We start from the raw sequence: 27,542 nt of genomic DNA, 5'->3' as shown, positions 1-27,542 counted from the left end.
ACGTGGTCAGGCGCATCGGATCTTTCTGGATATAAGAAGGAATTTATTTTAGATTTACAAATATTTTATTAGATTTTTGTCTTGTGATTCTCCACAATCAGCCGAGGGGAACGGGAGAACGCAGGGGCGGATGTGCAAAAGAAAAGAAAAACACCGGCCCGGGCCCCCGTCCCCTGGGTGAGATGGTTGGTCACGAGGCCGAATCGTCCAATCCATAGTCCAAGCATCAGTCCAAAGTCCCTCCGAATACGGGTCATGTGACCTCACCGACCATCGGCCTCAGGCGCCCGGAGCAGGAAATGTAAAATGGCCATTGTTTTGGTTCGGGTACGTCGGGCACAGACCACCGCTGCCAGCTCTTGGATGTGGTTGGCAATTTAGTGTCTCTTGCTGGAGACTGCAGGAAGGCCGAGTCCCTGGGAATGGAACCCTTCAGAAGGACCATCTGTCGTGCGCCTGGCTTTCACCGCTGTAGCTGTTACTGGTGGAGGCCTCCGAGCCGGGCGCTTGTCGCGTCGAATCTTCGCCATTTAAACTCTTTCGGCAAACTGGACACGTATCATGCTGTGAAGAGATGGGAAACATGGGGTTAAGCCCGCTGGGGGCTCAGATCTCACCTATTTCTATGCAAGACCTCCAGATTGTGAGGCTGTGGTGCTGCAGTGCCATCTGCTGGTCATCTTACAGATGACACACATTAATGTACTTAATATAATAATCTTTATTTTTATATAGCGCTAACATATTCCGCAGCGCTTTACAGTTTCATTATCATCACTGTCCCCGATGGGGCTCACAATCTAGATTCCCTATCAGTATATCTTTGGAATGAGGGAGGAAACCGGAGTACCCGGAGGAAACCCACGCAAACACGGGGAGAACATACAAACTCCTTGCAGATGTTGTCCTTGGTGGGATTGTGAGGAATTTGCTGCAGCAGTGCCATCTGCTGGTCATGTAGCAGATGGCGCTACATCTCATAAATGGCAGTCTATTACTGACGGTCTCATGTTGTAGGCACAGACACACTCCATCACATACAGAAAGGGCAGACACATGGTTACCATCTCGAGCCAAGGCACAATGCAGTCTCCATGGAAGAAGTGATTGCAGGGCAGCTGCCGGACCTCTTCCGACTCTCTGTAGTCGTCTTTACACACAGGACACTCCAGGCCCATATCTGTAAGACAGACATCGGGTCACTATCTGCTCCACAGGGGTTAACCCCTTACAGACAGGCCCCTGCGGTACTTACCCACTTGCTCCTGAGTTACAGTCACTGTCGGGAGGGAGGAGATCTTCTCTTTGTCTGCCGGCGGGGGTCCAGTGTTTTCCAGTTGGCCCAAAAGCTGAAAAAATAAAATTAGAACTCAGAACCTGCAGAGCCGCACACTCTTCCATGGAGCTCTTAAAGGGCCAGTAAGCCTAAAGCCTGCTGCTTACAAAATAATAGTGGCCCTGGAATGGGACAAATGTTTCCCTCACTTCTCATTACTGACCCACTGTAAAGTTCCTAATGGCTGATAACAGATTGGATTCAACTACCCAGCAAATCTAGGGAACTCTCCAGAGTATGCCCTCACCTGAGTGACGATTGAGTCCAGGCCACTCTGCCCCCAGGCATAATCGGCAGGATTGGAATGAAGCATCCCGCCCCTGCAAGGGGAACCAAAAGGTTAATATAATCTGACATAACAGCAGTTCTCCACAGGAGGGCAGCAGAGAGCAGCAGTCATGTGATGTGATATCACACATGACCACAGGAGAGCAGCAGGCAGCTAAAATCAGGATGTGATATCACACACCGACCACAGGAGGGCAGCAGAGAGCAGCATGCAGGTAAATATCAGGATGTGAGCTATCACACACCATCCACAGAAAAGCAACAGAGAGCAGCATGCAACTAATATCAAAATATGATTTCACACACCGACCACAGGAGGGCAGCAGCAAGCAGCTAATATCAGGATATGATATCACACACTGATTACAGGAGAGCAGCATGTAGGTAAATATCAGGATGTGATAACGCACACGATCCACAGGAGGACAGCAGAGAGCAGTCATGTGATATCACACACCGACCACAGGAGGGCAAGCAGAGAGCAGCATGCAGGTAAATATCAGGATGTGATATCACACGCAATCCACAGGAGGGCAGCAGAGAGCAGCAGTCACCTGATGTGATATCACACACCGACCACAGGAGAGCAGCATGCAGGTAATATCAGGATATGATATCATACACCGAACACAGGAGGGCAGCAGAGAGCAGCATGCAGGTAAATATCAGGATGTGATATCACACGCAATCCACAGGAGGGCAGCAGTCACCTGATGTGATATCACACATCGACCACAGGAGAGCAGCATGCAGGTAATATCAGGATATGATATCACACGCCAACCACTGGAGGGCAGCAGAGAGCAGCATGCAGGTAATATCAGGATGTGATATCACACGCCAACCACAGGAGGGCAGCAGAGAGCAGCATGCAGGTAATATCAGGATGTGATATCACACACCGACCACAGGAGGGCAGCAGAGAGCAGTCATGTGATGTGATATCACACATGACCACAGGAGAGCAGCAGGCAGCTAAAATCAGGATGTGATATCACACACCGACCACAGGAGGGCAGCAGAGAGCAGCATGCAGGTAAATATCAGGATGTGAGCTATCACACACCATCCACAGAAAGGCAACAGAGAGCAGCATGCAACTAATATCAAAATATAATTTCACACACCGACCACAGGAGGGCAGCAGCAAGCAGCTAATATCAGGATATGATATCACACACTGATTACAGGAGAGCAGCATGTAGGTAAATATCAGGATGTGATATCACACACTGATTACAGGAGAGCAGCATGTAGGTAAATATCAGGATGTGATAACGCACACGATCCACAGGAGGACAGCAGAGAGCAGTCATGTGATATCACACACCGACCACAGGAGGGCAAGCAGAGAGCAGCATGCAGGTAAATATCAGGATGTGATATCACACGCAATCCACAGGAGGGCAGCAGAGAGCAGCTGTCAACTGATGTGATATCACACATCGACCACAGGAGGGCAGCAGAGAGCAACATGCAGGTAAATATCAGGATGTGATATCACACGCAATCCACAGGAGGGCAGCAGAGAGGAGCATGCAGGTAAATATCAGGATGTGATATCACACGCAATCCACAGGAGGGCAGCAGTCACCTGATGTGATATCACACATTGACCACAGGAGAGCAGCATGCAGGTAATATCAGGATATGATATCACACGCCAACCACTGGAGGGCAGCAGAGAGCAGCATGCAGGTAATATCAGGATGTGATATCACACGCCAACCACAGGAGGGCAGCAGAGAGCAGCAGTCACCTGATGTGATATCACACAGTGACCACAGGAGGGCAGCAGAGAGCAGCATGCAGGTAATATCAGGATGTGATCTCACACACCAACCACAGGAGGGCAGCAGAGAGCAGCAGTCACCTGATGTGATATCACACATGACCACAGGAAGGCAGCAGAGAGCAGCATGCAGGTAATATCAGGATGTGATATCACACACCATCCACAGGAGGGCAGCAGAGAGCAGCATGCAACTAATATCAGGAAGTGATATCACACACCATCCACAGGAAGGCAGCAGAGAGCATCATGCAGCTAATATCAGGATGTGATATCACACACCATCCACAGGAGGGCAGCAGAGAGCAGCATTCAGCTAATATCAGGATGTGATATCACACACCGACCACAGGAAAGCAGCAGAGAGCAGTCACCTGATGTGATATCACACATGACCACAGGAAGGCAGCAGAGAGCAGCATGCAGGTAACTATCAGGATGTGATATCACACACCATCCAAAGGAGGGCAGCAGAGAGCAGCATGCAGCTAATATCAGTATATGATATCACACACTGACCACAGGAGGGCAGCAGAGAGCAACATGCAGGTAAATATCAGGATGTGATATCGCACACGATACACAGGAGGGCAGCAGAGAGCAGTCACCTGATGTGATATCACACATGACCACAGAAAGGCAGCAGGGAGCAGCATGCAGGATGTGATATCACACCATCCACAGGAGGGCAGCAGTTACCTGATGTAATATCACACACCGACCACAGGAGGGCAGCAGAGAGCAGCAAGCAGGTAAATATCAGGATTAGAGTTGAGCGACTTTGGTCGGATCGGGTTTCGTGAAACCCGAATGAAACAAAATAAGTTTCAGATGAAACTCGTCCGACTAGAGCAAAAAAAGTCGGAGTTTCGTCTGACTTTTATTTCCCATTGACTTGCATTGGGGTCGGGTTTCGGACGAAACTCCGACTTTGTTTTGCTCTAGTCGGACGAGTTTCATCTGAAACTTATTTTGTTTCATTCGGGTTTCACGAAACCCGATCCGACCAAAGTCGCTCAACTCTAATCAGGATATAATCACACACCGACCACAGAAGGACAGCAGAGAGCAGCATACAACTAATATCAGGATACGATGTCACACACCGTCCACAGGAGGACATCAGAGCGCACCACGCTTCTAATATCAGGATGTTATATTACACACTATCCACAGTAGGGCAGCAGAGAGCAGCATGCAACTAATATCAGGATGTGATATCACACACAGACCACAGTAGGGCATCAGGGTGCAACATGCAGCTAATATCTGGATGTGATATTACACACCGTCCACAGTACGGCAGCAGAGAGCAGCATGCAGCTAATATCAGGATGTGATATCACACACCATCCACAGGAGGGCAGCAGAGAGGCCTCATCATTCTATAGCCAGAACCCTGTAGTACCTAGCGCAGGCAGTAGGGGGCAGCCCCACTTCTGCTGCATCATCCTCTGATGACTCGTGTCTGGGGGCTTCTTACATTACAGAGATGAGTAATGTAATCCTCTGCTGGGCCCACACACCAGCTGTGAGCATCAATGACAGAGGTCACAGATAAGCGCCCCCCCGCTGGGAGCTATGACATCTGTGTACAGTATCCACCTCAGCCATCATGCATCTTGCAGGCTCCATTTTGGGTGATTTTACATTCGCTGTTATTATATTACTCCAAAAGCAGCCACTGTGGTCATGTAAGAAGTGATAATTCTGTGTTCCTACCCCATGCTTTACACTAGAGTTGTGCTCTAATGACACTTACCAGGAGACGGGACCGCCTGACCCTGGTAAAGGAGGATTAGCGAGGACCCCGGCGAAGATCTGCTGGATGATCCTGGGGACCAAAAAAGAAAACAAATAATTTGGTAATTTACAGTTGTGGCCAAAAGTATTGACACCCCTGCAATTCTGTCAGATAATACTCAGTTTCTTCCTGAAAATGATTGCAAACACAAATTCTTTGGTATTATTATCTTCATTTAATTTGTCTTAAATGAAAAAACACAAAAAGAATTGTCCTAAAGCCAAATTGGATATAATTCCACACCAAACATAAAAAAGAGGGTGGACAAAAGTATTGGCACTGTTCGAAAAATCATGTGATGCTTCTCTAATTTGTGTAATTAACAGCACCTGTAACTTACCTGTGGCACCTAACAGGTGTTGGCAATAACTAAATCACACTTGCAGCCAGTTGACATGGATTAAAGTTGACTCAACCTCTGTCCTGTGTCCTTGTGTGTACCACATTGAGCATGGAGAAAAGAAAGAAGACCAAAGAACTGTCTGAGGACTTGAGAAACCAAATTGTGAGGAAGCATGAGCAATCTCAAGGCTACAACTCCATCTCCAAAGACCTGAATGTTCCTGTGTCTACCGTGCGCAGTGTCATCAAGAAGTTTAAAGTCCATGGCACTGTGGCTAACCTCCCTAGATGTGGACGGAAAAGAAAAATTGACAAGAGATTTCAACGCAAGATTGTGCGGATGTTGGATAAAGAACCTCGACTAACATCCAAACAAGTTCAAGCTACCCTGCAGTCCGAGGGTACAACGGTGTCAACCCGTACTATCCGTCGGCATCTGAATGAAAAGGGACTGTATGGTAGGAGACCCAGGAAGACCCCACTTCTTACCCTGAGACATAAAAAAGCCAGGCTGGAGTTTGCCAAAACTTACCTGAAAAAGCCTAAAACGTTTTGGAAGAATGTTCTCTGGTCAGATGAGACAAAAGTAGAGCTTTTTGGGCAAAGGCATCAACATAGAGTTTACAGGAGAAAAAAAAGAGGCATTCAAAGAAACGAACACGGTCCCTACAGTCAAACATGGTGGAGGTTCCCTGATGTTTTGGGGTTGCTTTGCTGCCTCTGGCACTGGACTGCTTGACCGTGTGCATGGCATTATGAAGTCTGAAGACTACCAACAAATTTTGCAGCATAATGTAGGGCCCAGTGTGAGAAAGTTGGGTCTCCCTCAGAGGTCATGGGTCTTCCAGCAGGACAATGACCCAAAACACACTTCAAAAAGCACTAGAAAATGGTTTGAGAGAAAGCATTGGAGACTTCTAAGGTGGCCAGCAATGAGTCCAGACCTGAATCCCATAGAACACATTTGGAGAGATCTAAAAATGGCAGTTTGGAGAAGGCACCCTTCAAATATCAGGGACCTGGAGCAGTTTGCCAAAGAATGGTCTAAAATTCCAGCAGAGCATTGTAAGAAACTCATTGATGGTTACCGGAAGCGGTTGGTTGCAGTTATTTTGGCTAAAGGTTGTGCAACCAAGTATTAGGCTGAGGGTGCCAATACTTTTGTCTGGCCCATTTTTGGAGTTTTGTGTGAAATGATCAATGTTTTACTTTTTGCTTCATTCTCTTTTGTGTTTTTTCCATTTAAGACAAATTAAATGAAGATAATAATACCAAAGAATTTGTGTTTGCAATCATTTTCAGGAAGAAACTGAGTATTATCTGACAGAATTGCAGGGGTGTCAATACTTTTGGCCACAACTGTATTATCTTAAAGGAGACATGCACATAACTAGTTCCTAATTTGCATGGGGTGTGCCTGTCAGATTGTCACTACCAATGATCAGTCTCTAGGTGGTCATGTGATTGTTTTCGGCAGAGGATCATGGGACTCACCCCTCGATGGCCGGGGAGCGGTCGGGCCGGGAACTGACGCGGGATCTGTAGCGGGTGGGCTGCCGAAGGGGCCAGCGGGTCCGAAGGTCTGCGTGGCCCTGGTGGCGCCGCTCGCCATCTCTGTTGTCTTGGTCCAGAGAGCTGCTGCTCAGGAAATGCCGGAAATCGGGGAAGAACATGGTGTGGTCCAAATGGTCCCAGAGCTGGGGAAAAAACATGTCTTCAAAGGGGCTGTCGCCACAGAGGTAGTCTTACCCCACCCCTCATACTAGTAGGAAGAAGCCTGGGCTCTACTGAAGAAAACCATTAGGGACCTCAGGTGGCCACAGAGAATATGGACAACCCTGACTTCCCCAGAGGGGTTATAGATACAGCACTGACCTCTGTGAAATGCGTTGTTCCATTATCGTCTATTGTGTTTCCTCCGGAGTCTAGAAAACTGAGAATGAAGGAAGAGAATCAGAGTGGATTCGCCCAGAGCAGAGCTCACAACGCTGCCGGCTGCTGAACTCCCCCGAACCGCAGCCACGAGCGTCCGAGCATCAGCCGCGGGTACGGGACGGAGCGCAGCGCCACATCTACCACCACAGCCCTCTGTAACAGCTGAGCACAGCCACTTCCAGCGCTGCCGTCCTGTTAGCTCTCAGGCTGCGAACCGCACATGCCGCACTGGACTGTAGTCCAACAGCAGAGCAGAGAGTGCGACTTATGCTATGGTCACAGCCAAAGATTCACCTGTGGGTGGACATGAGCACCCCCTACCTGGAGTCTTCAGTCACTTCTTCGATAAAGCCAGAGTCGCATCGGGGGCAAATGTACTCCTGGAAGGGAAGATAAGAGAGGAGAGCATGAGGGAAGGAGGCACAGGGCACATCCAGAGCTGCACTCACAATTCTGCTGCCCATCCCTAGGAATATGTAATCGGGAAATAACCCAGGTATGAGACTATGACAATGCCAGTCAACTCTACATCTCCCAGAATGCAGAGGAGCAGCAGCCTGACAATGGCACAACAGTGAATTCAGCTGCGGGTGTGAAAGGAGTAGGAGCCTTGCCATTACAGCTCCGGGTGAGACGATATATAACTGAGGATTAACTAGATTATCTCTAGTCACCACCAGAGCTGCAGGATCCGTTTCAGTGGAGAAATCAGAAATAATCGAGGACACCTGTGACAAACAGCCCAGGCCCAGAACACGCACATAATAGTCGGGAACCGCAAGAGCTGAGGCACAGGGGGGTGTACCCGACATACCAGGAGCAGAAGCGAGGGGGGCTGCACATGTTGCACCCGACATACCAGGAGCGGAGCGAAGGGGGCTGCACATGGTGCACCCGACATACCAGGGGAGGAGGCGAGGGGAGCTGCACATGGTGCACCCGACATACCAGGAGCGGAGAGCGAGGGGGGGGGCTGCACAGGGGGCACCCGACACCAGGAGCGGAGGTGAGGGGGGCTGCACATGGTTCACCCGACATACCAGGAGCGGAGAGCGAGGGAGGGGCTGCACAGGGGGTACCTGACATACCAGGAGCGAAGACGAGGGGGTCTGCACAGGGGGGTACCTGACATACCAGGAGCGGAAGCGAGGGGGGCTGCACATGGTGCACCCGACATACCAGGAGCGGAACGAGGGGGGCTGCACATGGTGCACCAGACATACCAGGAGCGGAGATGAGGGGGGCTGCACAGGAGGGCACCCGACATACCAGGAGCGGGGGGGCTACACAGGGGGCACCTGACATACCAGGAGCGCAGGAGAGGGGGGGCTGAACAGAGAGCACCCGACATACCAGGAGCGCAGGAGAGGGGGGGCTGCACAGAGAGCACCCGACATACGAGGAGCGGGGGCGAGAGGGGTGGCACAGGGATCACCCGACATACGAGGAGCGGAGGTGAGGGGGGCGGCACAGGGATCACACGACATACCAGGAGAGGTGAGGGGGGCTGCACAGGGGGCACCCGAAATTCCAGGAGCGGAGATAAGGGGGGCTGCACAGGGGGGCACCCGAAATACCAAGAGCGGGGGCGAGAGGGGCTACACAGGGGGCACCTGACATACCAGGAGCGAAGGAGAGGGGGGGCTGCACAGGGAGCACCCAATATACCAGGAGCGGAGGCGAGGGGGCAGCATACCCGACATACCAGGGGAGGAGGCGAGGGGAGCTGCACCAGACATACCAGGAGCGGAGAGCGAGGGGGGGGCCTGCACAGGGGGCACCCGACATACCAGGAGTGGAGACGAGGGGGGGCTGTACAGTGGGGCACCCGACATACCAGGAGCGGAGGTGAGGGGGGCTGCACATGGTGCACCCGACAAAGCAGAAGCGGCGGCGAGGGGGCTGCACCATGCACCTGACAAAGCAGGAGCGGCGGCAAGGGGGCTGCACAGTGCACCCAACATAGCAAGAGTGGCAGTGAGGGGGCTGCACAGTGCACCCGACATACCAGGAGCGAAGGAGAGGGGGGGGCTGCACAGGCAGCACCCAACATACCAGGAGCGGAGGCAGCATACCCGACATACCAGGAGCGGAGACGAGGGGGGCTGCACATGGTGCACCCGACATAGCAGAAGCGGCGGCGAGGGGGCTGCACCATGCACCTGACAAAGCAGGAGCGGCGGCGAGGGGGCTGCACCATGCACCTGACAAAGCAGGAGCGGCGGCGAGGGGGCTGCACAGTGCACCCAACATAGCAGGAGTGGCAGTGAGGGGGCTGCACAGTGCACCCGACATAGCAGAAGCGGCGGCGAGGGGGCTGCACCATGCACCTGACAAAGCAGGAGCGGCGGCAAGGGGGCTGCACAGTGCACCCAACATAGCAAGAGTGGCAGTGAGGGGGCTGCACAGTGCACCCGACATACCAGGAGCGAAGGAGAGGGGGGGGCTGCACAGGCAGCACCCAACATACCAGGAGCGGAGGCGAGGGGGCAGCATACCCGACATACCAGGAGCGGAGACGAGGGGGGCTGCACATGGTGCACCCGACATAGCAGAAGCGGCGGCGAGGGGGCTGCATAGTGCACCCGACATAGCAGAAGCGGCGGCGAGGGGCTGCACCATGCACCTGACAAAGCAGGAGCGGCGGCGAGGGGGCTGCACAGTGCACCCAACATACCAGGAGCGGAGACGAGGGGGGCTGCACATGGTGCACCCGACATAGCAGAAGTGGCAGCGAGGGGGCTGCACAGTGCACCCGACATAGCAGAAGCGGCGGCGAGGGGGCTGCACAGTGCACCCGACATAGCAGAAGCGGCGGCGAGGGGGCTGCACCATGCACCTGACAAAGCAGGAGCGGCGGCGAGGGGGCTGCACAGTGCACCCAACATAGCAGGAGTGGCGGCGAGGGGGCTGCACAGTGCACCCGACATACCAGGAGTGGAGACGAGGGAAGCTGCACATGGTGCACCCGACATAGCAGAAGCGACAGCGAGGGGGCTGCACAGTGCACCCAACAAAGCAGAAGCGGCGGCGAGGGGGCTGCACCATGCACCTGACAAAGCAGGAGCGGCGGCAAGGGGGCTGCACAGTGCACCCAACATAGCAAGAGTGGCAGTGAGGGGGCTGCACAGTGCACCCGACATACCAGGAGCGAAGGAGAGGGGGGGCTGCACCCAACATACCAGGAGCGGAGGCAGCATACCCGACATACCAGGAGCGGAGACGAGGGGGGCTGCACATGGTGCACCCGACATAGCAGAAGCGGCGGCGAGGGGGCTGCACCATGCACCTGACAAAGCAGGAGCGGCGGCGAGGGGGCTGCACAGTGCACCCAACATAGCAGGAGTGGCAGTGAGGGGGCTGCACAGTGCACCCGACATACCAGGAGCGGAGACGAGGGGGGCTGCACATGGTGCACCCGACATAGCAGAAGCGGCGGCGAGGGGGCTGCACAGTGCACCCGACATAGCAGAAGCGGCGGCAAGGGGGCTGCACAGTGCACCCGACATAGCAGGAGTGGCGGTGAGGGGGCTGCACAGTGCACCCAACATACCAGGAGCGGAGGCGAGGAGGGCTGCACAGGAAGCACCTGTCATAACAGGAGTGGAGGCGAGGGGGGCTGTACAGGGGCACCTGTCTTTCCAGGCCATATATTACAGAATATAGGATAACCACACTAATCACTGCAGCTCTTTGTGGGGGGCTGCGGGTCACCATTTGAGGCTTCGTTTGGCACGTTCTGCGCACTCCTGGGTATTAGTTTATGGTGCGCTCATCCATGACGCTGACAAAATTCTCCAGTTTTCTCCAAAATGACCCCTAGAGTTCACCCAAAATCTGCACCTGACCTGCAGGTCAGCTCGACATTATTGGCAACTGCCAGCAGCACCCGGGACCCGTGCGCACTGGTGTCTGCTGCCAGGAAACGTCTCTGTGTGGCTGAGGCAGGTGGTGGAGGGCAAGAGGGGCGTTGCCAGGTGAGATCACTGTATACAGCAGCTCCTGCCCGCACCCCCCCGGAATACGACACCAGAGGATCCACTATCAAAGCGGGCAACCAAGCGCAACCCTGCAACCTCTGACAGTATCACCAGGGACAGAGTGGCCCATGACTGTCATATACACAACGCTCCTGGAAGCAACAACAGAAAAACACCGCATTCCCACACACCACCACAGCGCCCCAGACTGGCCACACCTCCCATGCTGACCACTTTCAGTACAACCTCTGGCCACATGGAGCAGCGCCCACCTCCTCACACCAGCTTGGTAACGTGTTACTGTTCCTTTAAAACAACACTCCCGGCACTGTGAGTGCCGAGTACAGATATGAGCAAGTGGGAAAAGGGGGCAGCGGGCACCAAGAACACGCCCTGTCAAAACTTTGTGAGGCAGCGTGACAGCGCCCCCAGCAGCCAAACAAGAGACCTGCCCAAGGCAACAAGAAAGAGACATCTCCACCCACTCAGCAGGCGAGCGACTTTCTTCTGTCATCAGGTGTCAGAGCAGAGGAAATTCCCAGAGAGTGACCAGAGTGCATGAGGAGCAGGACGCAGTGCAGTCGCAGTGACAGGCGGAGCGGGACGCAGTGCAGACGCAGTCACAGGCAGAGCGGGACGCAGTCACAGGCAGAGCGGGACGCAGTCACAGGCAGAGCGGGACGCAGTCACAGGCAGAGCGGGACGCAGTCACAGGCAGAGCGGGACGCAGTGCAGTGACAGGTGGAGCGGGACGCAGTTCAGTCACAGTGACAGGTGGAGCGGGACGCAGTTCAGTCACAGTGACAGGTGGAGCAGGATGCAGTGCAGTCACAGTGACAGGTGGAGCAGGACGCAGTGCAGTCGCAGTGACAGGCGGAGCGGGACGCAGTGCAGACGCAGTCACAGGCGGAGCGGGACGCAGTCACAGGCAGAGCGGGACGCAGTCACAGGCAGAGCGGGACGCAGTCACAGGCAGAGCGGGACGCAGTTCAGTCACAGTGACAGGTGGAGCGGGACGCAGTTCAGTCACAGTGACAGGTGGAGCAGGACGCAGTGCAGTCACAGTGACAGGTGGAGCAGGACGCAGTGCAGTCACAGTGACAGGTGGAGCAGGACGCAGTGCAGTCACAGTGACAGGTGGAGCAGGACGCAGTGCAGTCACAGTAACAGGCGGAGCAGAATACAGTGCAGTAATAGTGACAGGTGGAGCAGGATACAGTGTAGTCATAGTGACAAGTGGAGCAGGATACAGTGTAGTCAAAGTGACAGGTGGAGAGGGATACAGTGTAGTCAAAGTGACAGGTGGAGAGGGATACAGTGTAGTCATAATGCCAGGTGGAGAGGGATACAGTGCAGTCATAGTGACAGGTGTAGCGGGATACAGTGTAGTCATAGTGACAGGTGGAGCAGGATACAGTGTAGTCAAAGTGACAGGTGGAGCGGTTATACAGTGTAGTCAATAGTGACAGGTGGAGCAAGATACAGTGTAGTCATAGTGACAGGTGGACCGGGATACAGTGCAGTAATAGTGACAGGTGGAGCAGAATACAGTGTAGTCACAGTGACAGGTGGAGAGGGATACAGTGTAGTCACAGCGATAGGTGGAGCAGAATACAGTGTAGTCATAGTGACAGGTGGATCAGGATACAGTGTAGTCACAGTGACAGGTGGAGCAGGATACAGTGTAGTCACAGTGACAGGTGGAGCGAGATACAGTGTAGTCATAGTGACAGGTGAAGCAGAATACAGTGTAGTCATAGTGACAGGTGGAAAGGGATACAGTGTAGTCAGTGACAGGTGGAAAGGGATACAGTGTAGTCATAGTGACAGGTGGAAAGGGATACAGTGCAGTAACAGGTGGAGCAGAATACAGTGTAGTCACAGTGACAGGTGGAAAGGGATACAGTGTAGTAATAGCGACAGGTGGAGCAGAATACAGTGTAGTCATAGTGACAGGTGGAGCAGAATACAGTGTAATCATATAGTGACAGGTGGATCAGGATACAGTGTAGTCACAGTGACAGGTGGAGCAGGATACAGTGTAGTCACAGTGACAGGTGGAGCAGGATACAGTGTAGTCACAGTGACAGGTGGAGCAGAATACAGTGTAGTCATAGTGACAGGTGGAGCAGAATACAGTGTAATCATATAGTGACAGGTGGATCAGGATACAGTGTAGTCACAGTGACAGGTGGAGCAGGATACAGTGTAGTCACAGTGACAGGTGGAGCAGGATACAGTGTAGTCACAGTGACAGGTGGAGCGAGATACAGTGTAGTCATAGTGACAGGTGAAGCAGAATACAGTGTAGTCATAGTGACAGGTGGAAAGGGATACAGTGTAGTCATAGTGACAGGTGGAAAGGGATACAGTGTAGTCATAGTGACAGGTGGAAAGGGATACAGTGCAGTAACAGGTGGAGCAGAATACAGTGTAGTCACAGTGACAGGTGGAAAGGGATACAGTGTAGTAATAGCGACAGGTGGAGCAGAATACAGTGTAGTCATAGTGACAGGTGGAGCAGAAAACAGTGTAATCATATAGTGACAGGTGGATCAGGATACAGTGTAGTCACAGTGACAGGTGGAGCAGGATACAGTGTAGTCACAGTGACAGGTGGAGCAGGATACAGTGTAGTCATAGTGACAGGTGAAGCAGAATACAGTGTAGTCATAGTGACAGGTGGAAAGGGATACAGTGTAGTCATAGTGACAGGTGGAAAGGGATACAGTGTAGTCATAGTGACAGGTGGAGCAGGATACAGTGCAGTAACAGGTGGAGCAGAATACAGTGTAGTCACAGTGACAGGTGGAGAGGGATACAGTGTAGTCATAGAGACAGGTGAAGCAGAATACAGTGTAGTCATAGTGACAGGTGGAAAGGGATACAGTGTAGTCATAGTGGCAGGTGGAAAGGGATACAGTGTAGTCATAGTGACAGGTGGAAAGGGATACAGTGTAGTCAGTGACAGGTGGAAAGGGATACAGTGTAGTCATAGTGACAGGTGGAGCAGAATACAGTGTAGTCACAGTGACAGGTGGAGAGGGATACAGTGTAGTGATAGCGACAGGTGGAGCAGAATACAGTGTAGTCATAGTGACAGGTGGAGCAGAATACAGTGTAATCATATAGTGACAGGTGGAGCAGGATACAGCATAGTCACAGTGACAGGAGGAGCAGGATACAGTGTAGTCACAGTGACAGGTGGAGCGAGATACAGTGTAGTCATAGTGACAGGTGGAAAGGGATACAGTGTAGTCACAGTGACAGGTGGAGCAGGATACAGTGCAGTCACAGTGACAGGTGGAGCAGGATACAGTGTAGTCATATAGTGACAGGTGGAGCAGGATACAGTGTAGTCATATAGTGACAGGTGGAGCAGGATACAGTGTAGTCACAGTGACAGGTGGAGCAGGATACAGTGTAGTCACAGTGACAGGTGGAGCAGGATACAGTGTAGTCACAGTGACAGGTGGAGCAGGATACAGTGTAGTCACAGTGACAGGTGGAGCAGGATACAGTGTAGTCACAGTGACAGGTGGAGCAGGATACAGTGTAGTCACAGTGACAGGTGGAGCAGGATACAGTGTAGTCACAGTGACAGGTGGAGCAGGATACAGTGTAGTCACAGTGACAGGTGGAGCAGGATACAGTGCAGTAACAGTGACAGGTGGCGCAGGATACAGTGTAGTCACAGTGACAGGTGGAAAGGGATACAGTGTAGTCACAGTGACAGGTGGAGCAGGATACGGTGTAGTCACAGTGACAGGTGGAGCAGGATACGGTGCAGTCACAGTGACAGGTGGAGCAGGATACGGTGCAGTCACAGTGACAGGTGGAGCAGGATACGGTGCAGTCACAGTGACAGGTGGAGCAGGATACGGTGTAGTCACAGTGACAGGTGGAGCAGGATACGGTGTAGTCACAGTGACAGGTGGAGCAGGATACGGTGCAGTCACAGTGACAGGTGGAGCAGGATACGGTGCAGTCACAGTGACAGGTGGAGCAGGATACGGTGCAGTCACAGTGACAGGTGGAGCAGGATACGGTGCAGTCACAGTGACAGGTGGAGCAGGATACGGTGCAGTCACAGTGACAGGTGGAGCAGGATACGGTGCAGTAACAGTGACAGGTGGAGCAGGATACAGTGTAGTCATATAGTGACAGGTGGAGCAGGATACAGTGTAGTCATATAGTGACAGGTGGAGCAGGATACAGTGTAGTCATATAGTGACAGGTGGAGCAGGATACAGTGTAGTCATATAGTGACAGGTGGAGCAGGATACAGTGTAGTCATATAGTGACAGGTGGAGCAGGATACAGTGTAGTCATATAGTGACAGGTGGAGCAGGATACAGTGTAGTCATATAGTGACAGGTGGAGCAGGATACAGTGTAGTCATATAGTGACAGGTGGAGCAGGATACAGTGTAGTCACAGTGACAGGTGGAGCAGGATACAGTGTAGTCACAGTGACAGGTGGAGCAGGATACAGTGTAGTCACAGTGACAGGTGGAGCAGGATACAGTGTAGTCACAGTGACAGGTGGAGCAGGATACAGTGTAGTCACAGTGACAGGTGGAGCAGGATACAGTGTAGTCACAGTGACAGGTGGAGCAGGATACAGTGTAGTCACAGTGACAGATGGAGCAGGATACAGTGTAGTCACAGTGACAGGTGGAGCAGGATACAGTGTAGTCACAGTGACAGGTGGAGCAGGATACAGTGTAGTCATATAGTGACAGGTGGAGCAGGATACAGTGTAGTCATAGTGACATGTGGAGCGGGATACAGTGTAGTCAGTGACAGGTGGAGCAGAATACAGTTAGGTCATATAGTGACAGGTGGAGCAGGATACAGTGTAGTCATATAGTGACAGGTGGAGCAGAATACAGTGTAGTCATATAGTGACAGGTGGAGCAGAATACAGTGTAGTCATATAGTGACAGGTGGAGCAGGATACAGCACTGTAATAGTGACAGGTGGAGCAAGATACGGTGTAGTCACAGTGACAGGTGGAGCAGGATACGGTGTAGTCACAGTGACAGGTGGAGCAGGATACGGTGTAGTCACAGTGACAGGTGGAGCAGGATACGGTGTAGTCACAGTGACAGGTGGAGCAGGATACGGTGTAGTCACAGTGACAGGTGGAGCAGGATACGGTGTAGTGACAGGTGGAGCAGTATTTGTGCCGTTACACCTCGCTCTCCCGTCACACCGGCTGCTCCCCGGTCTCTGCACCGCCCCGGCCCCGCTCTCTTCTTGTCCCGGGTTTTTCGTACTTACCGGCAGTTTGGGGCTGACCTCCCCCTTGCAATGATGGCAGAAAAAGCGATGCTGGGACACCGCCGCCGCCTCCGCCATTTTTCTCTTCCTCCTCCGCCCGCTCCTCTCGTCACGTCAGTCCTCCGAGCAGCAGGGAGCGCCGCCCATGGAACAGCCGGTCTATCCCTGCAGCCACCAGCGAGAGGCGCCGGGTCCTCCAGTAACACTGAGACGAGGTCGGAACGTCCTGCTTCTGGGGCCGCTCTTTCCATGGCAACAAGCTTTATTAACAATCCGTCTTGGTTGACACAAGTCTGCGGAGCCTGAGCTCAGCGCCTGGGGACCGCTGAGGTAAGAGGATAGTGTGGTACTACAAGTCCTAGCAGGAGTGGTGGATACCCTGGGCTTTTACTACTTCCAGCCTTGCTTACCTTGTTGAACTACACGTCTCAGGATTGTGTGCTTGTCAGTCCTGTGGCACTACAATTCCCAGCATTTTGTGGTGTCACAGTGATTTAGTGTTATTACTGGTATGGTCGTATTCTACTGCAGTACTACAAGGATCAGCATGCGCAGTGATGTAGTCTTTGCTGTAGGACTACTGCTCCCATCTTCCCCTGCAGATGACGGCGGTGGAGCTGCGGCTGAGCTCGCTGCTGCTGCGGGAGCACTATGGGGAAATCGTGGAGCGCGTGGGAACATTCCTGATCCGAACGGGCGCTCAGCCGCTCAGAGTCATTGTGTCCGCAACCGGGACCTCCACCGATCAGGTACCGCTTCTGCTAGTCAGTGATTGGAAACTTTCACAGCTGCAGGATCAGAGCGACCTCTGATTGCTGCTGGCCACCTGATGATGCCCCTGTCTCCCTGCAGGTGAGGAAGGCTCTGTGCGTCCTCCTCCAGCATGGCCTGGTCACCTACCAGATGCACAAGCGTGGCTTTGTGGAGTACGCCACCCAGTGTGACTGCTGCCTGCGCATCCTCCGCTTCCCCCGCTACATCTATACCGCCAAAACCCTGTACGGAGACACGGGCGAGCTCATCGTGGAAGAGCTGCTGCTGAACGGGAAGATGACACTGAGCGCCGTCGTGAAGAAAGTCGCTGACCGACTGACCGACACCATGGAAGGCGAGTGCAGCATCACCTCATTACTCTGCATGGAGGCTGTGTACTGTGATCATGTTAACCTCTAGTTGTGGTAGGCAGACACAGCAGGAATAGTGTCTTCTTCTTTCTGTCAGGTTTTTCTTGTGGCTGAGGCTTTGTTACACTGTTTTGGGTGTCTCCTTTACAGATGGGAAGAGCATGGAGTACAGCGAGGTGATGGCGACCTTCAGTCAGCTAGCAGACACCCACTTTGTGCAGCGCTGCCCGGGGCTCTCCGATAAGGGGGATACGCCCAGCATGGAGGGACGGCGGCCCCCAGCGCCCACTCTCGTCACCAATGAGAGCGAAATGTACACAGTGCCCAAAGTCACTCTGATTGGTGAGGAGGTTCAGTGCCTGTGTGGTGCCAGGGATGCTCCCCGGTGCCCACAGTAATCAGTGTTATGTTCACCACAGGGAGAGGGAAGCGCCGCCGATCTTCTGATGATGATGAGGGAGCAACACAGAGCAAGAGGCCGAAGAGAGAACCTGTGGGAGAGGTGAGTGCTGGTCAACAGAGTGGAGACCTGTCTCTACATCAACCATTTAGTCTTTAGTCACGTGTTTATTTCCTCCTCAGAGCGGCCAGGATGATGCCATCTACTGGCAGATCAACATGGTTCGCTTTCACCAGCACTTTAGAGACCAGGCCATCATCAGTGCTGTGTCCAACAAGATGGACCAGGTAGGCAGAAGGGGTGATGACAAACCTCGCACCTCTATATCTGTCTATCTCTCTATCTACACACACACAGTCCTGGCCTGCAAGGGCTGCACATTGCCCCCATCACAGTTCCCAATAGTGATCCAATTGCTTCAAATTCCAGACCAGCAGCGAGATTGTCCGGACCATGCTGAGAATGAGCGAGATTACCACCTCCTCCAATGCCGCGTTCACACAGCCGCTGTCCTCCAATGAGGTAACTGTGTTGCCGTGTGCCATTTTACACCATTATCTGTGCACTTGGAGGGGTATTCCCTTCTCCAAGATCCTATCCCAATATGTAGTTGGTGTAATAATATTAGCAAATACCTCCATATAGAAATGTACTGTAGTTCTTCTGATTCGCTATGTCTCTTTCCTCATGTGCAGGTATTGCAAGACCTTAGGTATCCATGGTTGCAACCATTGATATATTCACAGCTAGTTGGTAGTGGTGGTAGCCATGGATACCTAATGTCCTGCAATATCTGCATATGAGGAATAGACATAGCGAATCAGAACTATACTCCATTTGATATTATTACACCTACTATATATGTGGATAGGGTCTTGGAGATGGGAATACCCCTTAAAGGCAACTTGCCATGAAATAAATGGGTTCCCCTTTAAGCTCTCCATGTTTTGGTTTTGTTTCAGATTTTCCGAGATTTACCCACAGGATACAACATTTCTAAGCAGGTGTTGGACCAGTACCTGACACTGCTGTCAGATGATCCGGTAATAACTTGGTCCTGTCCTGTCGCCACGTGGCATGTCGTTTCTGTTTTTCAGTCACTCTGTTCTCTATCTGATTTCAGCTGCAGTTCGTGGGGCGGTCGGGGGACAGTGGCGGGGGGACCTTCGTAATCAGTATCCTTCTGTAATGTATGAATGAGTGGTTTTATGTCCTATAATCCGGAACTTTACTTTTCTCTGTGTGTTGTTGCTGACTTAACCCTGTAAGATTTACACAAAGCTGTCGCCTCTCTGGCCACCTCCAACCTGGAATCCATCGTCCAGGAAAGGTGAGAGATTGGATAAGAAGCACACAAGTTTCTGCCTTTCCTAGGTTTCATTCTCCCTTATATGAATTAATTTTATTTATTTTTTTCTGCAGGTTCGGCTCCCGCTGCGCCCGGATCTTCCGCCTCCTTCTACGTAAGAGGCACTTGGAGCAGAAACAGGTGGAGGACTTCGCGATGATCCCAGCAAAGGAGGCGAAGGATATGTTATACAAGATGTTATCAGTCAACCTGGTCACTCTGCAGGTCAGAGACATCCACCCAGCCACAGAGAGCAGCACTATAATCGTTATATTCTTGTATATAGGGGCAATATTATAGTAGTTATATTCTTGCACATGGGGCAGTATTATAGTAGTTATATTCTTCTACATAGAGGACAGTGTTATAGTAGTTATATTCTTTTACATAGAGGACAGTGTTATAGTAGTTATATTCTTGTACATAGGGGTCAGTATTATAGTAGTTATATTCTTGTATATAGGGACAGTATTATAGTAGTTATATTCTTGTACATAGCGAGCAGTATTATAGTAGTTATATTCTTGTACATAGGAGCAGTGTTATAGTAGTTATATTCTTGTATATAGGGAGCAGTATTATAGTAGTTACAGTCATATGTAAAAGTTTGGGCACCCCTATTAATGTTAACCTTTTTTCTTTATAACAATTTTGGTTTTTGCAACAGGTATTTCAGTTTCATATATCTAATAACTGATGGACTCAGTTATATTTCTGGATTCAAATGAGGTTTATTGTACTAACAGAAAATGTGCAATCTGCATTTAAACAAAATTTGACCGGTGCGAAAGTATGTGCACCCTTATCATTTTCTTGATTTGAACACTCCTAACTACTTTTTACTGACTTCCTGAAGCACTAAATTGGTTTTGTAACCTCATTGAGCTTTGAACTTCATAGCCAGGTGTATCAAATCATGAGAAAAGGTATTTAAAGTGGCCACTTGCAATTAGTTCTCCTATTTGATTCTCCTATGAAGAGTGGCATCATGGGCTCCTCAAAACAACTCTCAAATGATCTGAAAACAAAGATTATTCAACATAGCTTTTCAGGGGAAGGATACAAAAAGTTGTCTCAGAGATTTAACCAGTCAGTTTCCACTGTGAGGAACATAGTAAGGAAATGGAAGAACACAGGTACAGTTCTTGTTAAGCCCAGAAGTGGCAGGCCAAGAAAAATATCAGAAAGGCAGAGAAGAAGAATGGTGAGAACAGTCAAGGACAATCCACAGACCACCTCCAAAGACCTGCAGCATCATCTTGCTGCAGATAGTGTCACTGTGCATCAGTCAACAATACAGCGCACTTTGCACAAGGAGAAGCTGTATGGGAGAGTGATGCGAAAGAAGCCGTTTCTGCAAGCACGCCACAAACAGAGTCACCTGAGGTATGCAAAAGCACATTTGGACAAGCCAGTTACATTTTGGAAGAAGGTCCTGTGGACTGATGAAACAAAGATTGAGTTGTTTGGTCATACAAAAAGGCGTTATGCATGCGCTGTATTGTTGACCGATGCACAGTGACACCATCTGCAGCAAGATGATGCTGCAGGTCTTTGGAGGTGGTCTGTGGATTGTCCTTGACTGTTCTCACCATTCTTCTCTGCCTTTCTGATATTTTTCTTGGCCTGCCACTTCTGAGCTTAACAAGAACTGTACCTGTGTTCTTCCATTTCCTTACTATGTTCCTCACAGTGGAAACTGACTGGTTAAATCTCTGAGACAACTTTTTGTATCCTTCCCCTGAAAAGCTATGTTGAATAATCTTTGTTTTCAGATCATTTGAGAGTTGTTTTGAGGAGCCCATGATGCCACTCTTCATAGGAGAATCAAATAGGAGAACTACTTGCAAGTGGCCACTTTAAATACCTTTTCTCATGATTTGATACACCTGGCTATGAAGTTCAAAGCTCAATGAGGTTACAAAACCAATTTAGTGCTTCAGGAAGTCAGTAAAAAGTAGTTAGGAGTGTTCAAATCAAGAAAATGATAAGGGTGCCCATACTTTTGCACCGGTCAAATTTTGTTTAAATGCAGAATGCACATTTTCTGTTAGTACAATAAACCTCATTTGAATCCAGAAATATAACTGAGTCCATCAGTTATTAGATATATGAAACTGAAATACCTGTTGCAAAAACCAAAATTGTTATAAGGAAAAAAGGTTAACATTAATAGGGGTGCCCAAACTTTTACATATGACTGTATATTCTTGTACATAGGAGCAGTATTATAGTAGTTATATTCTTGTACATAGGGGCAGTATTATAGTAGTTATATTCTTGTATATAGGGGGCAGTTTTATAGTAGTTATATTCTTGTACATAGGGGCAGTATTATAGTTGTTATATTCTTGTATATAGGGAGCAGTATTATAGTAGTTATATTCTTGTACATAGGGCAGTATTATAGTAGTTATATTCTTGTATATAGGGGGCAGTATTATAGTAAATAAAAAGAGGGGAGAAGCCAGCGCTGCTTGTGGTCAGAACGCTATACATAAAGTGCATATGCACATATTGATTTCTAACTGTATTTCAAAATTAGACATTTAGCAAAAAATTGATCAATTGTTTGAGCCACCCCGCCGCGCCAAGACATTCTCATATGGGGCAGTCCTACTCTACATTTTTTATATTTGCTGTGCCATTACAGCCTCCTAAATGTATTAAAAGCAAGACCACATTAAATGCACACTGTACCTGAAGCATTTCTGAATCACTCCCATGGCACCAGAGAGGGCGAGCGCAGATAAAGGTTAGCCAGGTCCACACAGACATTTCAGGTCCAACCTCCACACTGCCTGACTAGCACCACAGATGAAGGGTGATGCAGGCCCAGACACAGGTGCGCAATCAAACAAAGCCTGGGGCAGGGCATGGCTGCTGTGTATGTGCACAGCAGCCTAGATCAATCACTAAGAACACAGAACAGCGTAAATAACCTAGCGCGCACGGCAACAGTGTAGTGTAGTAGTTATATTCTTGTACATACTGCAGTAATATAGTAGTTATATTTTTGTACATAGGGGCAGTATTATAGTAGTAATATTCTTGTACATAGGGGGCAGTATTATGGTAGTTATATTCTTGTACATAGGAGCAGTATTATAGTAGTTATATTCTTGTACATAGGGGCAGTATTATAATAGATATATTCTTGTACATGGGGCAATATTATAGTAGTTACATTCTTTTACATAAGGAGCAGTATTATAGTAGTTATATTCTTGTACATAGGAGCAGTATTAAGGTATGTGCACACGCTGCGGTTCCGCAGCGGTTTTGGCCGCTGCAGACCCGCAGCAGTTTTAGCTGCGGTGTACAGTACCATTCAAATGAATGGTAAACAAAAACCGCTGTGTAGACGGTGCAGATAAATCCGCGCAGATTTCCTGCGGTTTTGAAACCGCAGAAAGAATTGACATGTCAATTCTTTCTGCGGAATCTGCAGCGGGTTCCTATCTCCACCATTGTGGAGATGGTGAATCCGCAGGACCAAACCGCAGGCTAAACCGCAGATAATCCGCAGGTCTTTTGACCTGCGGTTTTATCTACGGTTTTTGCAAAATCCGTGCGGATTAATTCGCAGCGGATTCCGCAGCGTCTGCACACACCCTTATAGTAATTATATTCTTGTACATAGGGGCAGTATTATAGTAGTAATATTCTTGTACATAGGGGGCAGTATTATGGTAGTTATATTCTTGTACATAGGAGCAGTATTATAGTAGTTATATTCTTGTACATAGGGGGAGTATTATAATAGTTATAGTCTTGCACATAGGAGCAGTATTATAGTAGTTATACTGCTCCTTATGTACAAGAATATAACTACTATAATACTGCTCCTTATGTACAAGAATATTATAGTAGTTACATTCTTGTACATAGGGGCAGTATTATAGTAGTTATATTCTTGTACATAAGGAGCAGTATTATAGTAGTTATATTCTTGTACATGGGGGCAGTATTATAGTAGTTATATTCTTGTACATAGGGGGCAGTATTATAGTAGTCATACTCTTGTATTATATAACAAACTCACAGATTTATTATTGTTTATGTATTTTCATACCATAATTGAGGTGAAAAGTGGGGTCTCCTGGGTTGGTGACTGAGGTTTGGGGTACATGCTGATCCTTGGGCTGAGGGTTTTTTTTCCTCAGTCTTTTGTTCTATTGTCCAGATGCTCCTCATAATGCGCAGGACTCTTATGATCTCCTTGTCCAGCTTATTGTAGCATCTCTCTCGTGTTCCTGCTGGCCGTGACTTTTGTGGGAACGTGTCCATTTATAGCTGATCGTGTCCATTTTCTCCGCAGCCTTTGGTCTGTAAAGGAAACATAGAACCACATACCGTGATGGGGGCGGTTCTGTGTATAAGACACTCCCACTTGAGGGAGGGACTAAAATAACTAATGAGATGATTCTTCACCCAGAAATGGGGGTTCCTCATTATATAGGGGCGCAGCCCAGAACACGGTGCCCTTATTATCTCATCAGCGCCAAGACAACTGCTTAAATGGACCGGTAACCATCTGACAGTAACGTTCTCTGAGGAGTTTTCCAAATGTTTTTATTTTTAGAACTATTTTTGTAAGAGAGTCCTGGATAATTTGCAATTTATTATTATTGAATTCTCTCCACGCCACTTTTTGTGTTTTCCCTTTTTTTTATGTAAGTCTCTTTTCCTATACAGGAAATTCCGAAAACTCCCGATCATGCGCCATCTAGAACCTTCTATCTGTACGCAGTGAATCCTCTCTCGGCGGCCAGGATGTTACTGCAGCGATGTTACAAGGTAAAAACCACCGGTACTGGCACAGAAGCCGCCATGACTATACCCACCATCTTTTCATTTTGCACAGGTGCAGTTTATCCTTTACCCTGTAGATTGTATACTTTTCACCATGTAGCTATAGCTCCATCTGCAGGCTGGGGGTGGAAAAGCGCCCGATTTTCCCTTTTTTTTTTTTTTTTTTTTCTGTGTAATTTCTGCAATATTGTTTTTGTTTCTTCTCCCGTCAGACCGTGGCTAATCTGATCGATAGGCGACAGTATGAGACCAGGGAAAATAAGTAAGAATTTTTACAGCATACCGTAAATTGCTACTAACAGTTAAAAAAAAAAAATTTCACCCTCTCGTGGAGAAAATGTGTAACTGCAGCATTTCCACAATCCTTCTGTACGGTGCAGGAGGCTGCTTGAGAAATCCCAGAGGATTGAGGCCATCATCGCTTCCATGCAGGCCACCGGGGCTGAGGAGTCTCAGCTTCAGGAGATCGAGGAGATGATCACCGCTCCGGAGCGACAGCAGCTCGACAACTTGAAGCGGAACGTGAACAAGTGAGTGGAGCCGCCGCGCCATCCTGAGGGCCTCCGTGACCTCTACTAATGCTTAGGCTATGTGCACACGTAACGGAACTCTCGCGGAAATTACCGCGAGAATTCCGGAATTCCATTCTGCGGGAAAATCGCATTTTAAATTCCTGCGATTTTCCCGCAGAAAAACTAGCATTTTGCAAGCGTAATTAGCTTGCAGAATGCTAGTGTTTTCCACGCGATCTGTAGCATCGCTTGGAGAACTGATTGACAGGTTGGTCACACTCGTCAAACATAGTGTTTGACCTGTGTGACCAACTTTTTACTACTGAGGCCGCCTATGCAGCATCAATAGTAAAAGATAGGATGTAAAATAAAAAAAAAAATGGTGTTATTCTTACCTTCCGACGTCCCGCGCATCCGTTCCCAGTAATCCTTTGCGAAAATGCCCGCGATGACGTCCGTTCTCGCGGGATCGCGACGTCTCGCGGTCATTCGCGATGATGTCGCGCGAATGACCGCGAGACTTCGCGATCCCGCGAGAACTGACGCCATCGCGGGCATTCTCGCAAAGGATTACTGGGACCGGGAGCGTGGAGAGAGGCGGTAAGGCTGCGCGGGACGCCGGAAGGTAAGAATAACAATATTTTTTATTTTATAATTCTATTTTTTACAGGGATATGGTACCCAAAGCCCGGAGGACAGTCTCCTCTCCTCCGGACCATGGGTACCATCCGCAATTGTTCTGCTTACTTTCCGCATGGTGTGCACAGCCACATGCGGGAAATAAGCGGCACAATGCATTCCTATGGGTGCGGGATCGCCGCGATTCCGCAAATTAATGAGCATGCTGCGGTTTTTACCGCGAAGCGATTCCGCCGCGGTAGAAACCGCAGCATTAGCACAGCATTGCGGAATCCCATAGGAATGCATGGGATGCTTATTTTTTGCGTTTTCGCTGCAAAATCGCGTGTTTAAATCCGCCGCGAAAACGCGAAAAAAACGCCACGTGTGAACTCAGCCTAACAAGTTTCTCTTTTGTCCTGCAGACTGGATGCCAGTGAGATTCAGGTGGATGACACCATCTTCATTCTGGAGTCTTATATCAATAGCACAAAGGTCAAGATCTCTTGATAGAGACCCCTCCCCATCTTGTATATAGATTGCCCCTCATCAGTGCTGACCCGTGGGTCGGAAAATATGGCTGCCATAATGGTTGCCATATAACCAGAGGGGAGACTGAAGGTAGGACATCACAACTAATATGGAGATGACCTTCGAGGGACAGACTTGAGGTGTCCATAATATGGTGTCCGTCACAATAATTCTATGAAATCAATAAATCTTCTGTAATAAATCCTCCTCTGTGTCGTCCTCAGTCATTTTATGAAGGAAATTCTCCATCTTTGCAGCAGAGGCGGAGTCTGAACGTTACACACTGCCCATAGCAACCACTCAGAGTCCAACTTGTATTCTTTCCATTAAGACTCTAGTATGTAAACTCCAATCTTATTGGTCTCTGTGACCATAAAGACACACCCTCTGTGTATAACATGGCTGACAGTCAGTTATCCAAAAAAGGAGAGATTGTTGCGAGCTGAACTGTGTATCTAATCCTATCCTGTGTGATACGTACTGAGTCGTGTATCTAATCCTATCCTGTGTGATACTGACTGCTGAGCCGTGTATCTCATCCGATCCTGTGTGATACTGTCTGCTGAGCCGTGTATCTAATCCTATCCTGTGTGATACTGACTGCTGAGCCGTGTATCTAATCCTATCCTGTGTGATACTGACTGCTGAGCCGTGTATTTAATCCTATCCTGTGTGATACTGACTGCTGAGTCGTGTATCTTAACCTATCCTGTGTGATACTGACTGCTGAGCTGTGTATCTAATCCTATCCTGTGTGATACTGACTGCTGAGCCGTGTATCTAATCTTATCCTGTGTGATACTGACTGCTGAGCCGTGTATCTAATCCTATCCTGTGTGATACTGCTGAGCTGTGTATCTAATCCTCTCCTGTGTGATACTGACTGCTGAGCCGTGTATCTAATCCTATCCTGTGTGATACTGACTGCTGAGCGGTGTATCTAATCCTATCCTGTGTGATACTGTCTGCTGTATCTAATCATCTCCTGTGTGATACTGACTGCTGAGCTGTGTATCTAATCCTATCCTGTGTGATACTGTCTGCTGAGCCGTGTATCTAATCCTATCCTGTGTGATACTGACTGCTGGGCTGTGTATCTAATCCTATCCTGTGTGATACTGACTGCTGAGCCGTATATCTAATCCTATCCTGTGTTATACTGTCTGCTGAGCTGTGTATCTAATCCTATCCTGTGTGATACTGACTGCTGAGCAGTGTATCTAATCCTCTCCTGTGTGATACTGACTGCTGAGCCGTGTATCTAATCCTATCCTGTGTGATACTGTCTGCTGAGCTGTGTATCTAATCCTATCCTGTGTGATACTGACTGCTGAGCCGTGTATTTAATCCTATTCTGTGTGATACTGACTGCTGAGTCGTGTATCTTATCCTATCCTGTGTGATACTGACTGCTGAGCTGTGTATCTAATCC

The 27,542-nt window shown here is 49.5% G+C and overlaps 2 protein-coding genes across 3 annotated transcripts; one reads left to right on the top strand and one right to left on the bottom strand.

The window, feature by feature from the left end:
• Positions 1-20: 20 nt before the first annotated feature.
• On the bottom strand, positions 21-22,482 carry RNF115 (ring finger protein 115). Of its 2 annotated transcripts, none has more exons than XM_073566954.1 (9): positions 22,335-22,482; positions 7,819-7,877; positions 7,438-7,495; positions 7,057-7,259; positions 5,179-5,250; positions 1,584-1,656; positions 1,256-1,349; positions 1,065-1,180; positions 21-564 (listed from the first exon to the last, which is right to left on the bottom strand). In XM_073566954.1, exons 1-9 carry the CDS (start codon positions 22,410-22,412, stop codon positions 433-435), a joined length of 885 nt encoding a protein of 294 aa, XP_073423055.1. In that variant the 5' UTR covers positions 22,413-22,482; the 3' UTR covers positions 21-432. The 2 variants fall into 2 exon arrangements, with proteins under 2 accessions (XP_073423055.1, XP_073423054.1); XM_073566953.1 differs by lacking the exon at positions 22,335-22,482 and adding an exon at positions 16,763-16,901.
• On the top strand, positions 16,941-26,312 carry POLR3C (RNA polymerase III subunit C). The gene is made up of 15 exons (XM_073566952.1): positions 16,941-17,092; positions 17,365-17,511; positions 17,615-17,870; positions 18,037-18,228; positions 18,306-18,388; positions 18,469-18,573; positions 18,716-18,808; positions 19,249-19,329; positions 19,410-19,461; positions 19,556-19,616; positions 19,709-19,859; positions 24,333-24,434; positions 24,662-24,711; positions 24,830-24,979; positions 26,005-26,312. Exons 2-15 carry the CDS (start codon positions 17,365-17,367, stop codon positions 26,087-26,089), a joined length of 1,608 nt encoding a protein of 535 aa, XP_073423053.1. The 5' UTR covers positions 16,941-17,092; the 3' UTR covers positions 26,090-26,312.
• The last annotated feature ends 1,230 nt before the right edge of the window (positions 26,313-27,542 follow it).

Source organism: Dendrobates tinctorius, unplaced genomic scaffold (assembly GCF_039654945.1).
Source record: "Dendrobates tinctorius isolate UK_male_01 unplaced genomic scaffold, ASM3965494v1 ptg000019l, whole genome shotgun sequence".
NCBI classification, from domain to species: domain Eukaryota; kingdom Metazoa; phylum Chordata; class Amphibia; order Anura; family Dendrobatidae; genus Dendrobates; species Dendrobates tinctorius.
This window is presented reverse-complemented; position numbering and strand designations above follow the sequence as displayed.

What these genes read in the sequence shown, in the direction of transcription:
- RNF115 (XM_073566954.1), bottom strand. Translation starts at nt 22,412, where the DNA reads ATGTCTGTGTGGACCTGGCTAACCTTTATCTGCGCTCGCCCTCTCTGG. An exon ending in GAACAACGCATTTCACAGAG is followed by an intron (nt 7,260 to 7,437) that starts GTCAGTGCTGTA and finishes TTTTTTCCCCAG; the next exon opens with CTCTGGGACCATTTGGACCA. An exon ending in TCAGGCGGTCCCGTCTCCTG is followed by an intron (nt 1,657 to 5,178) that starts GTAAGTGTCATT and finishes TTCCCCTTGCAG; the next exon opens with GGGCGGGATGCTTCATTCCA.
- POLR3C (XM_073566952.1), top strand. Translation starts at nt 17,365, where the DNA reads ATGACGGCGGTGGAGCTGCGGCTGAGCTCGCTGCTGCTGCGGGAGCAC. An exon ending in AGCCGCTGTCCTCCAATGAG is followed by an intron (nt 18,809 to 19,248) that starts GTAACTGTGTTG and finishes GTTTTGTTTCAG; the next exon opens with ATTTTCCGAGATTTACCCAC. An exon ending in TCAACCTGGTCACTCTGCAG is followed by an intron (nt 19,860 to 24,332) that starts GTCAGAGACATC and finishes TTTCCTATACAG; the next exon opens with GAAATTCCGAAAACTCCCGA.